This window comes from Bombus vancouverensis, chromosome 8 (assembly GCF_051014615.1).
Source record: "Bombus vancouverensis nearcticus chromosome 8, iyBomVanc1_principal, whole genome shotgun sequence".
In the NCBI taxonomy this organism is placed as follows: domain Eukaryota; kingdom Metazoa; phylum Arthropoda; class Insecta; order Hymenoptera; family Apidae; genus Bombus; species Bombus vancouverensis.
Window position 1 is genome coordinate 15069594 of NC_134918.1, and position 13992 is coordinate 15083585.

At 46.8% G+C, this 13992-nt stretch overlaps 1 protein-coding gene across 2 annotated transcripts in view; it reads right to left on the reverse strand.

The window, feature by feature from the left end:
* LOC117153750 (uncharacterized) overlaps window positions 1-13992 on the reverse strand; it is a 257976-nt gene that overhangs the window by 8807 nt on the left and 235177 nt on the right. For both annotated transcript variants that reach the window (XR_004463667.2, XM_033328099.2), the window contains exons 8-9: window positions 12352-12445; window positions 7614-7811 (exon numbers count right to left, since the gene is read on the reverse strand). Coding sequence is in view for 1 of the 2 variants with exons in the window: in XM_033328099.2 (XP_033183990.2) it covers window positions 7614-7811; window positions 12352-12445 (292 nt within the window). In the remaining variant the exon portion in view is untranslated. The remainder of the gene's footprint in view (window positions 1-7613; window positions 7812-12351; window positions 12446-13992) is intronic.

The window sequence follows — 13992 nt, forward strand, 5'->3', positions numbered from 1 at the left end:
TATCCCGGCGCGTTATCGCCGATAACTATCGACGACTGGCTTGTGTTTGGCCATAGCCACGGGTCTTTGCGCGAATAATCAACGTAATGCGGAACGTAGCTGTAAATAGTGATCAGTGTAAAAGCACTGTTACAGCCTGGTCGTCGTCGTCCTGCTATCACGGATTTCTTCAAAAGTATATCTAGTCAGGAGCGTCATTCGATAGATGAAAAATCCCGATTTGATCCTACCAGTGGATAGGTCCTCCGTGAAATCGATACAAAGATCCGACGCAAAGATTGATCAGAAATTTATAACCTTCTAGAGGAGCAAAATTTTATCGCGTTTCTGCGTTCGAGAAAGGGTTTCTGAAGTTTTCGTAATAACACACGCGCCATCTGATCAGCTCGTAAACCAGCGTGTTTTATGTACAGCCTCGCCAGTGACATATTGCCAGCGCCTTGGAGAAAGCTTTCGATGCGAAACGACGCCGGGGGAATATTGAAAGACAACGATCGTGATTATGTACCTATCGATTCTTCGAGACGTGCACCGTAAAAATCTGATATTTCCTTTTGTTACGGAACCTCGAGGTGCACTGGACAAATATGAAAAAACAGGGATACTCGTAAACTGTTGTTTCGAACTGTTTTGTAGAACTGTTTAGATAAGATGCTTAATCTGCCTGTTGAATGTTCAATTAACGGTTTATTATCTCGTCAACGTATTCTTAGTATCGTAAAAGAGCGCGTAATGGTTGCCTCGTTTCCATTATATCGTTCGGCATGATATCTGTTATTTATCTCCTTTTTACGACATTTTCTAACTACCCTGGAGACCGCAGACAGACAAGATTACTATAAACTCGATCCTTGTGAAGGCAATACGAGTCAAAAACAGGAAACTCTAGCTCGTAATATGGAAAAATATCTTACGACATAAATATTTTCAAACTTGGAGACCTTTATTTCCAAATGATCAAACGGTTCGTCTTCGTTAAAAGAGAGAATATAAGGCAAGGTTAACGAAAAACAAAGCGACGTTACCAAGAAGAGCATGCCCGCTCGGACGTATTAATGCAGCAGAGGCGTGGCAATATCCATAAAAAGGACAGGAAAAAGTAATATTGTCGGCATCTGTGCCGCGTGACGGTGGTTCGCAACGATGGAAGAGACGAGGAGACGTTGCTTGGAAATCCGTGGAAATAAAACGCCGATCTTCCGCGAGAAGAACTCGCCGGAATATGGATACACCCTGCGATCCGCTTACCACTGTCTTCTCTTCGCATAGGGTTCGAGGGTGGCGGATAAATCGTTTTTCGACGCGTTTCGAATACTAACAGAGTTGGGCCAATCGACTCCCCCGAGGGTGAACCAAACGATGGGCAGTGAAAAAATCTGTTTCCGGCTTTCTGAATGACCAAGAACGACGAGACTGTTTTGCCAAACGCGTCGCGTAGGTATATTCTCCTTGAAACGGTTGCTGGTTCTTACCAGGGAAACTGGCCTGCAAGTTTAACATAGGGCGACGGCTATTAAGGGGTCTAAAAATAGAGTAAACGACGAAACGGTTCGAAGTATAATAGTCGTTCGACGAGGGAAAAACAGAAAAGAACGCTGCCTTAAACGCTACCTTCTCTCTTGGCTGCGCGAAAAATCAGACGGAAGCCTCAATCTTCCTGGCATCGTTGTTTTTTCTTCTTTCGCAGCGAGCCCGATAATCATCGGTCGCTGTATCAGTCGCGGATCGGAACCGGCGGAAGCGGTAACTCGTTTTCCAGGGGATCGATAATAATTCGTCGGACATAGCGCAGCTTTTCCCTGTAATTCGCTCGACCATTGGCATCTCTATTCGCTCGTAACGCCGAACTTTCGCTTCTTCTCCTGTGTCTACGTTATACGCTTCGCTTTTCGTGTCGTAAGAAATACAAGAGGAACGGCGAGGGAAGAAGCAAGAAAATTAACGAACGCCCGGATCCTAGTATTAAAGTAGAAACAGTCGTCGCACGGAATTGTGGAAGATGTGCTCTGCACGGTCATATGTTCGGCGAAATAAGTGTACGGCGCAAAGACCACTGGCTCGCGCCGTTCTCTTCATTTCTCTTCTCCTTTTTCTCGTTCTCTTCGTTCTCCTCGTGGGCGATGTCTCGTGGGGACGCGCAGTAGCGAGAGGCGAAGGGCCACGGTTCTGTTTCAGGTAGTGCCCTGAGAAGTAGAAAAGGTCGTAGGTCGTGGAGACTACGGATAGAGCCGGAGGGCACCACGGGAAAAGCTGGTAATAAGCGGCTGCGAATATTCGTCCGTCGTGAAAGTCAGTCCCGTCTTGACTATAACTCGAGGATCCGTAGGGAGACGCGCGTAGCCACGTTCCGCGTATTTTTCCCCAACTGAGAGAAAGAAAGAGGAAGAAGGGGAGACCGACGGAGAAAGTTTTCTATAAATCATTTCTCGCCGTAATAAGCACGGGAATGCTCATTTAGTCGTTAACTTTATTTATACACCGGGAATAAATTGCGCGAGTACTTTTAATTCGAGCTGCCTTTAATTTAATACTCACGGACTTATTGCTTGCTCTCCCTTCTCAATGGCTTTATGCGATTCTTATGACCGCGCGCGTCTCCAATCGGAACAACCGGTCGGTGGGAGGAAGAAGCTGAGGGTACACTTTTATTATCGCGGAGAATCGAATCTCTTAATGAAACACGCGTGGGAAGCTGGCTCGTGCGCGCTCCGTTGCTTTCGAGAATTTTCCCTACGCTTGGCAAACACTGGCATATCAGGTGAAATCTTGCAAAAAGAGGAACAGGATAATAGAGACGCCGCCTCGCCGGCTTCCCTCGTTCGCCTGTTAATCCATGGAACGGCCATTAAAATTAACTTCACGTGTTATTCTTTCATATGGTTCGCTCTACGCTTCTGTTACTGTTACGTTTGTTTTGTTCAAACTCTAGGATATTCTCTTCCTACCGTTTCCTGCATCGATCTATTCCAATTTCTACGTCAGATTTTTCTAATTGCATTTACCCTTTACTTCCCTACCACCAGATCAATATCTCGCAGCGCTCCGATTTTCCGTTAAAGCAACCGCGTTGTTAACTCTAAGAATCATCAGCGCTACTAAAACTAACGAAGACTAAATTTTTATCTAACTCTCACATAGCGGAAACGAATGATACTCCCGCTTCGGGTTCATGACAGGAATTGAAAGGGAAAGAGGTCGTTCGGAGACGAGATCGACGTCAAAGTCATTCGATCGCAGAACATTCGCGACGTTCGACTTTTACGATGGTATAAGAAAAATTATTACCGGCGTAAACCAACAATTTACTTTCCGGCCGAAAGCTGGCAAGACCTCGCGTCATTAAACTTTCAAGTGACGAAGTGAGGAAAGCTGTCGTTAACGAAACGATCTCCAATTTCTGCTCGACGCGGAACAGAGGGCCGGGGCATGGGCCATTGCTCGCTACCATTTGCTCGAAAGCCAGCCGGTACGTAAGACGACGATGGTTTTCTTTAATTGCCAACCGCACGGTAGATCCCGCTTCGTATCCCCCTCGTAAAAGTTACCGTCTCCGGTAAACGATTCATCCTGGGGACTCGAAAGGAGCGGAAGGGGATTTTATGACAAATATAACGTTGACAATTGATGATTCAACGAATGTGTTTCGACGTGAAAAATTTGAGGATGAAACGCGATCGTGCTGGAAATCAACTTGACAGATCTAATCCGCCCATCGAGCAGGCTAATATCCTCCGAATAATTTGAACAAACCGGCGCGATTCGATGAATAAAATAGCTGGTAACAGGACGACGATACACGTTTTGAAAGCAAGAACGAATAGGAACTGTTTTCGACCGCAAATGCACCATTGGTTACATGCCCGACTCCCCTATCGATCCCATGTACTTTCTGGTGTATATCGAAATGCAAACACGCGGCTTCGAGGTTATTCGATCGATCGTTTCGGCCAGCCAACAAACAAATGGATATTGACAAATAATTCGCGCGATCGAAGCGCCGCCTCTGTTCTCAATGGGAGCAAAATATCTTTGCATTGCCGGTGCATTTGTAAATGAAACAAACGCTTTTCTTCCTATTTGCAACCGGCACAAGAGGCGATACGTAACGTTGATCATAATCGAATGAAAATTCCCTCGCAATTCCCGAACGAGCCAAGGGAAATAAAAATTCCCGTGGTACTCCTTTCAATTCTCCATCGATCCCCGTCTCCGTTCCGCAGCATTCCACGGAACAAAACTAAAGGAAGAACACTCCCATCTGCGTTTTATGCGCGTTACGTTAAAAGCCGCGTGCTCCAGTGACGGCATAGCTACGACGACGTTTCCTCCATTATTCTCTCCTCCCTCGTCCTTATCTTCCTTCTTATCCGCTTTACGCGCCAACCCGACGGAGGAGTATAAAACAATAACCGTGGCGCGAGTCACGATGAAAATTATTGCGAGCCCCGAGCTCCGCCGTTCGTCTCGCCTCTCTCGCGGCGAGAGAATCTCATACGAAAAATATCCTAGAAAATATTTTCCTTTCTCGCCACCATTGAAATGCACGCGGCCGCTTCGAAAACCTGCACAGTATATACACAGCAGATTCACGGCGTGTCTCATCCTCTTCGTTCTACTCTCAAAAAGCGGTGCGAGCGTTCCTGCGAACTCGTTTATCGCGTACACTCGCCATGGCAAGACAAATAGAAACCCAACGAAAATGGTGCGGAAGTAAAGATTAACCGAAGCGGAGTAAGGGTGAAAGAAACAAAAGTAAATTACCGCAAAGACGAAAGGTATTTCGTTTCTGGTCCTCGGGTCTTCGAGACCCGGGAAACGCCGAAAACTTTAAATAATTACCGGGGCCGGGATTATCGAGTTCACCGGTAGAAAAGTCGAAGTTCGAGGGTGTGTCGGCCGAGGGAAACGACGCTCTCTCGGTGCGCCAAGTCACGAGGCAACGACAAAGGACGGAGAAACGCCCTGAGAAAGTCGAAACGAGGAGAGGATGAAACAAGCGACAGTCGAACGTCTCTGCAGGCCTCGAGATACGAGTTAATTATTTAATAACCTGGAAAATTAATTGCACCGCGTCTTAATCAGTTAGCGTTCCAGTCAACCGGAAACAGAGTCTTTCGTTAAAACTTGGATCCGCACACGCGCCGCATTTCTAAACTGGAATTAACGCGAGGCAAATCGTACTCGAAGAAAGTAACGTGTGTACTAAGCTTTTTGAACAAACAAACAGGTAAACAGCGAGAAAAGTTCTGTCCCTTGAAATTTGCCATACAAGTACATCGTCGCGTTCGTTTTAAAACAGAGGGCTTAGAGCTTCGTTTGCTCCACGGAGTACATAAATTAAAGGCGTAAATAGGCAAAAAAAAAAAAAGAAAAAAGGAATTGGTACCAGTTTATGGACGGGCTCCTGTGCGTGGCAACGTTCAAGGAACAGTTTACCGTTCGACGCCGCAGTTTAATATGCCACGTTCCAACGTGGCACGCGACTTCTGCGTTAATGTCAGCTGCGAAATTTACTACGATTGTAACCCTTTGGGATTATGACCCTTTTGCATTTATCCTCTTTCACGGCACGATCACGATAACTTCGGTTACATTGTACGCCGTGAATTGTTTCTTAATGCACCGCGTGTCCGCGTAGCCTTTTTAATTTTTAAATTCAATCTTAATGCATCATACCACCCACGTGGATCGCTTCGACGATAATTTCGACACACGTTTAAGTGCGCGATAAAGCTCGGTCGTTTCCGAAAAAAACCACCATTAAACATCGTGCGCGCCGTTGATACATTCCCTCGATAGTTAACAGAGTTCTAAGAACAGCGGAGCGTATGATTCGCGAGGCAATTACCTCGAACAAGCATGAAAAGTTGATGCGAAAATATGGTTTTCCTCCTATATCGGCTATTCAACGATATCGTAAGAGAATCGAGAAGGTTAGAAGTGGACGAAGGTTAATTTTCAGAGATGGTTCGAAGAAAGCTTGTTTCTCGTGCTCCCCGACTTCCAGAGAGTTCCCATAAGTGCACCACAGCAGAGAAGAATCCACCCTTCGGTTTCTTATTAGTCCTCCTAGGAGTTGTTCCTTGCAATTCTTTCGCAGGCGGCGAGCAAAGAGCGAGAACAAGGAAGAAGAGTACGGAGGGAGAGAATAAGACAAAGAGAAAACGAGGAAGACGAAAGGAGGGAAGACCAGAAATAATCTTACCCCTCAATTTTACGGGCCACCGAGTGGACGAGGTGGTCCGTGAAGACGAAACCAAATGACGACCGGAACGATTCTCGTCCTGTTTCCTGCATACTATCCGTCGAATCTTCTACGGATGCGACGAGAACCAAAAGAAGCAAGAATTGAAAGCAACGATTTCATTCTTACGGGCGTTCGATCGGTGCATCTTCTGGCATTATGACTGACCATTCTTGTCGATCGAAGAACGCTGAGAAGCCAGTCGTCTGAAATGGAAGCTCGATGGAACGCGAGCTGTAGTATCAAGTGAGCGGAATATGCGGTTTTCGGATGTAATTTGCCTCTCCATTTTATGCCGAGTCCGCGCATTTCGAACCGTAACGGGCTCTTACGATCCCGCCTACTCCTTTTTTATCGATATAATTTAGCCCGACGATGCTTCCAGGATGACAAATTCACTTTGAGTCTTGCTGTTTTGTCCATTATCGATCGATATTTTCAGAAAATTGTAATTTTTCTCTCCTCCATCTTCGCCGATCGTTAGTAGAATATTTGAACCCTAACTTAGACTCTTCCTTATAACAAACATTGTTTTCACAATTGCGCATGTGTCGCTCTTCGAAACACCAATACGATTTATCAGGTATAACCATAATTAGAATTCGCGTGATCGATTTCCACGCATCCGTGATTAGATAGAGGAAACAAGGTTCTGAAGATTAGACCAAGTCTCCGCAATCAGCTTATCGACGGACGACAATTCTCTTCGCTGCACTCGGCACTAATTAATCCAAAACGATTGTACTCCACTGCATTGTTCCAAGCATCGAATTAATTGCGGCGAACGTGCAACCCTATCACGGAGGACCTGTGGAAACTTTCAACCCCTCTGCGTTTAGGTTTATCTGTATATATACGAACATAGACATAAGTATTGATCTAAGACGTTTCTTTTATAGAGACTAGAGGAGACGAACTCCTAAAACGAGAGGACCAAGCTCGAGCCAAGTGTTTCTTACGACTCAAGTTTCTTCGACACGCCGCGAGCACAATGCTATCGCGATCGGAGTGCGTTAAAACGAGAAAAGTTCGACGCCGTTGCGGAGATTACGTTACAAATGTTGCGCGTAATTTGTAACCGAAACTCTATCCGGCGTCCTGTGGTCACAAGGTTCGTTTTCCCCGACTCGATTCAAACTTGGGTGATTCGGATGATGAATGGACGTGTCTGTGTCTGGATGGATGGACAGAGATAAGTCTTCAGTTTCTGATGTTTCTTACGAACTTGCTGGAAAGTAGTAGGTAAACGTGGAAAGAGTATTTGCGTTTCCATCTTGTTTCTCCATTTTCTCGTTATATTCTCTCAACCTACGCTTTGTGTAGCGGTTACATGGCTGGTATGTCGGTGATCCGGCTCGTATTTACTTACCGTTGGCGTGAGCCGCGAGAAGATCCCTCAGCTGCTGTTGGCCGGTGGTTAATTCTACGCAACTGACCCTTACACTGAATCTGGCGCCTGTCCTTTGTCGCTGCTCGGAAATTCCGCGGAAAAGCCAAGCTATCGCGCACGGGATCGCTCCTAATGTGTGCCCTGCCTCCGGTGTGCCCAACATCGTATGAGATTTGCCTGAAAGAGTAAAACAAAGTTTTAATTATACAAATATCGAATTTTTATGGATGAGTGGAAAGTGCTCTCCTTCTAAGCAATTATACCGTCGACAGCCGATGGCTACGTGACTTCCAGCCATTAGCCATCGTTGGACATCTCTGCTCATCCTCGCTTTCACTGGCTATACGCGGTTCGAATATCCAACATAAATTGTGCTACGGTTGAACAGCGTCGGACTAATTGACACCGGCGGTTCCTAAAAATACGTCGCCGTTGACACAAAATACGTAGAGACACGCGTTATCATTCATAAATTAAAACAGTTCTGTGGCGCACTTGTATGCGATGTCGAGGCGTGGCATGCGTCAGCCCGATTAATCGTGACCATGGAACAAACAATGGGTCTCCCGATTGATTTCCCTCGCTTTTCGTGCAACCACGTGCCACTACGAGATCGATTCGCACGGTTGCCCTTCGAAAATCCGCCGTCCATGTACATGGCAAATCTACAGATCGACGAAGCGCGCAACAATCGCGACGCTTGGTTTGTGGTCCCGGTCGGCGACAATTAATTTGTTTACTATTTACCGGGGCGCCATGGGAAATGCGAGCGCGATCAACGCTCGATCATAGTTACAATGCGTAACTCGTCAGCGACGAATTTATACCGAGGATAGATTGGAACCGATTAATTCGGTTACCATTACAAGTCCGTGGCTTTCATCGGTGACAGGTGAAACGAATGGCGGCTATTTCGTAAGTTCAGACGTCCGTGGTTATTTATGGAAGGACTGTTAAAAACAGCTCGAATTCTTCCATCGAACGAACTTCGGGTCATCGCGTCAGTGTCTGACCACGACAGTGTATTCTACTTATCTTCGCCACTGGCTGATATCCGATTCTAGTCATCTTCTTTAAGCCTCTATTTTTCCCCAATGTCTATAGAATCTCCCGGTCTACGGCACACTCAGCCAGAATGGCATTCTTCGTCCTCCTAGCGAAAGGTGGAACTTTGGAATTCAGCGCGAAAAGGCGGCAAGTTCGCGAGCCAAGAGATATTGCCGATAGGTAAACGAAAAAGTCTTATTAAAATCATAAAACAATACGGGTGCGGCGCAAGAGTTCAACCGAAAAAAAGAGGGAAGAAAAGGTATGGTAGGAAAGTGAAGGACCGAACGAAAAGAGAAACGACGGGAATTGAAAGCGGAAGGCGTAAGAATTCGAGGGTTGGGTTCTCACGTTGGCTGCTGGCAACGGCGAAATAATGGAAAAGCACCGGCAGCCGTCGCTGAATCTTAAACGTTATTTAATTGTTTTAACGTAAGACGGTGAATTATGTTGTTATTTAATTAGAAACCGGGAAGAAGAGGGAGTTCAACGGGCATTCGTTTACGAGTCGACTTTCCGGTCAGATTGAAAAACGTTACGCGGTTTAATCGTAATTAATCTCTCTAAAGGGAAAATCCCGCGGCCTATTTTGCATCGCGTGTTCTAGAAATTTTGGCCATCTTTCGAATCAACGAGATCGAACAATTTCGGAAGGAACTGCGATCGACGATGCATCGATTCCGCGAACAGCTGCGCGTATCGTTGCTTCTCAGCATCGAGTCAACGACTGAAACGCGGACAAGCGGAAAAATTCCGCGAGAACTCCCACTAACGGCAAAGAGGGATGGAAAGGGGGCGAGAAATGTTCCGAGGGAACCACGACAGGGAAAATCTTTAGCGCGACACTCGCGTACGACTGCTTTAAAGCCGATGCATCTACCGATTGAAATTCCCTTCGAGTTCATCCCACCCGCCCCTCCATCAGCGGGGAAAAGAATATCACGTGGCGCACAATCGCTTACGTGAACGGTAAATAGGAATCGAAACCCTAGTTCTGTCTGAACATTTCCGCGATGTTCGTTCGCCTATGCGTTCGAGATCGAACGTCAAACGGAATCTCGGAGAACGCGTACGGGAACGAACGTATTCGCGAATTCTTCTGAAAGGAAATGATCTGTACGGCGAAAACGATGCTTCTGTTGGTCGGCTGAACCATAGTATCGATTTCGTTTCTCGCGAATTTCCACCGCAAAGCGGAAGCATTGCGAGGAACAACTCGCGGAATTCGTATCGTGGTGGTGGTGCTGAATCGGGCCGCGCTCGCAGTAAAAACGAAGCGCGAACCATCGTTTCCCGGTATAATTATCGCGAGTATTTGCATGTCAAAGCGGCGGGCGACAGGCTCGCGCGTTCTTCGCTAGCTCTCTTCTCGTTTTGTTGGTTAATCTGCTTTCTCAGTGGTTTCTCGCGGTAAAAGGGTTCGACAGCGTGTACCTTAAGGGTTGTGGCTGATGCGGAGTAATTAGCACCGCGTTACAAAGTACAAAAGGCCGCATTGTCTGGCTGTCATGCAGGGAGCGCGCGCTGCCTCTTCGTCCTCTCTCCTCCTCGGTCCGCCCCTTACAATTTTCTGTACGACAAATCCTGTTGCTTTCAAAGGGACCTTCCAGCCGTAGTCGTTTCGTAGTCGTTTCGTAGTCGTTCCACTTGCCTTTTTCTTGTTTCCCGTGGGTGTCTCGCGATTTCTTCTTGAATCGTGGCCCCCGTCGTCTTTTCGCGACTCGAAGTAGATGGCTCGTTGAATCACGCGAAGAGAGAACCAGGAAAGGCGCATAACTTTAAGATTCGTTCGATTGCTTACGATGCATAAGCTCCTTTTCCTTGCGCTCCCTTTTCCCTCCTCCTCTCGTCTCGTCTCGTCTCGTCTCGTCTCGTCTCGTCTCGTCTCGTCTCGTCTCGCCTCGTCTCACCTCGCGGACTTCGTCTCCTCTCTCCTTTTGTTCCGCGTTTCGCTGGTGCTTCTCTCTGTGTCAAAGCAACAGGAAGCGGGGAGGTAAAGAGTTAGGGGAGTCCGGCTACAAAGAAAGGGAAAGAACAGAGGGGAAGAGGAATGACACATAGACGAAAAGAGAAAGGGAGAAAAGTGCGTTGTCGTAGCTATGATCAAAAGCAGTTTGCTCGCGGACTTGCCTCAAGTATCTTTGGCGGAGGTGCGAAGGGATGAAAGTTCCTTCCACGTCTTTCTCCTCTCGCGTTTCTTTATCTTCGCCCATCTCGTAGACCCTTTTATCTTTCTCGCTAGTCTATCGTATCTTCTTTCGTCGTACGACGCATTTTCCTCTTCACTGAATTATTCCTTGCAAGAAAATTTCGATCGATCGTGACATCTCATCTTCGATCGTTTAAAAAATTCATTTAGGAAACTAAAACGACATTTTTCGACGAGTATCGTTCAAAGAAACGGCTAACGTCGAATATTCCGAATTCGAGTATTTACCACTGATAACTGTGCAGTATACCGGTGGGTACACAAGCGGCGGAACTCGGTAGAGAGGTTTAATCGGCCTCTTTGCATGACTTGCCATAAATCCATCAGCTCGGAAGTTATTTCCGTTGAAAATACAGCGAGACGAGGCGAAGATAATCTCCGGTGTGCGTTAAGATTCGAAAGGTGGAAGAAGAGCGTGGAGAAGGGAGCGAGAGGTAAAAGGGAGAGAAAGAGAGAAAGCGAGAAAGCTCGTGTCCCAGTAGCATACATTATCTCGTTTCCTTTCGACTCCACCTTTTCGTTCCTCGTTCTCGCCTCCTTACTCTCCTCGTCCGTTTTCCCGCCGGTATCCACGCATCTCGCCACTTCCTTCTTCGACCCGAGAAAATCTTCCTTCCCCTCGGTTTCCTCGCATAATCATACATTTGCATGCAAACTCGATATCACTACTTAAAATGTAAAACAACTCGCGCGCGTCTCGCCCACCGCGTCGGTACTCTTTCTTTCCCTTAGCTTCTTGCAGAACGATGAAAATCGAGCGACAAACTGCCGCGCCGGTGAAAATGGACGCTGCGGTGCAACGCAGGGGGAACGATGTGTAAATAAAGAATCGCCGTCGCGATAGGTTCATCCGGCGAATGGTTAATTCGTGGCTGGAGATAGAGCTCGGACTTTTCCATCGGGGAGTTCCTCCCAGACGAGTGAAATTCAAGTTTCCAAAGATAACCCTGTGTTCTCCGGTTGTCGAGCGATGCTCGACTAGTCGTGCAATTATACAAAACAAACTTCGTTCCACGATTTTCATCTAATTTTCGACAACGAGTCGCCGGTACTTCTGCCGTATCTGCAATTGCAGTAAACAAGTTGCGTAAAAAGCCCACTTCTAGCTGGAACAGATGCATCTTGACGTTCGAACGTACCACGATGGGGAAGAGAGTAGTAGGACGATAAGAAGGACGAGGAATTCCCCGTGGTATTCATATTTCATGTAATTGTTTCCATGCTCTGTCGGGATGAGCTCCGTTCGAGGGACGGACAATGGCGTTTTGTCTACGGGGACGACGGACTTTGTCGAACAATGTGCGGACGGAAAGGAGCGAACCAGAAGACGTTGTCACTCCGCGCGGAACGATGAAAAATGTTTAACGAGCTTTTTATTGGATCTACGTCGTGAGAAATCCCTCGATACCAAAGTCAGTTCGAGAGGAGATTTTGTATCTTGGAAATCATAGATAGACTCACCTAGTCCCGCGTGTCCGAAACAGAAGAGGCAGCCGTCCGTTCCGTTGATAACCGCGTGGATGACGTCCGTCAGGGCACTCGAGCAGATCTCCGTCTGAAACAAATGTAAGAAACGTCAAACAAAGACAAAAAGCAAAGCCATGCAAAAAGTTACGTTAAAATTATTCATAATACCGAAGGAAAAAGAAAATTCCATTTTTCCTCAAATTAACGTTCCAAGTTTGAAAGAGTGTTTTCGTTTTATTTGCATGACGATAATTGATATCAATTTGATTATCCAAAGTTAGCTTCGAGCTAGGTTATTTAATAACGACAGGCGAGGCACTTTCAAGCACGATGGACGCGATTTTAATTGTTCCTCGTCGTGATGGAGGTCCGCTATCGTCTTCCTCTCCTTTCGTCGGACGAGACACCAACCAGGTCTTTCGAGGGTAACGACGAAGCTTAACTTAAAGTGCTTAAGAAACCGTTTGCGGGACGGTTTAATAAACGGGACGAGCGCTACGTCCGCTGAGCGAAGACGGTGCTTCTAGAGAGACGAGGACGCGAGGATTACGGGAGGAGCGGCTTTGTTTGCTTTTAATATATTCATAGACTGGGAAAGTCTTTTCCGGCGCCGAGAAAGAGCGCGTCAACGGCCAGATTTTTAGCTCGCGTTCCATCTTTCGCCAGACTGCGTCCGTTTCTCGTTACATAGATTTGCGAGCGGTCGTGAGATCATCTCGATGCTGCTAGCGAGACTAGCGGAGGGTCCTTACCAACAAAAAAAAAAAAAAAAAAAAAAAAAAGAGAAAAGGAGAGAAAAATGGGAAAAGAGGCTACGAATCTATGAAGGGTCTCTCGACCCAGGCGTTTCGCGAATTTCCTGCGGAAGCAACCGGGAATTTCCTTCGAGCCTGCACTCGATTCGTCCTGACCGATCGATATAGACATCGACCATCTTCTCTTTTACTCTCGCAAGGGTTAGTAAACGTTTCGCGGCCAGAAAGGGTGGTCAGAGAGAGAGAGAGAGAGAGAGAGAGAGTGGAACGGGACAAAAAGTAGGAAGGATGTGAGCAAGAGAGAAAACGAAGGGAAGGGGAGCAGGTTGCTGGGAATATCGAGAGGAAGATGAGAACGTGTCGATACCTCGACCAAACAAGATTGAAATCTTCGTGGACGAGAATCGGATGAATCTCGAGGCTCGAGATGGAACAGGGGGAGATGAAAGCTCGGTGGCGAGAGCAGAGTTTGAGCGAGCGAAGAAAGAAGAGAGAAAGAGAAGGTAAGAAGGAGAATGGTAGAGATAGTTTTGCAAGGGGACAACGCGAGAGGAGAACTGCACGGAAGATGGAGCGAGCGATTTGGATAGAGGAAACCCTTCAGGCTGCGTTTTTTCCTGCCTCTGCTCTAAAGGAAACGGAAATAAGAAGTCCAGTCCCTCCTCCAATATGGTAATTCCAATCTGTCGTTGCTCGTTTCAAAGTACGCCCGTTCTAAAAAGAACGAATCTCCTCGATACTCGTCGATTGCAAGCGCGACGGGAAAACGATTCCGATCGATGGAAACGCGATCCACGACTTATCCGCTTCAAAATCGCGAGAACCATTCGCCTATCTAAAAAAGACGATAACGCGAAAGCGTCGAAATCGTCGACGAGAT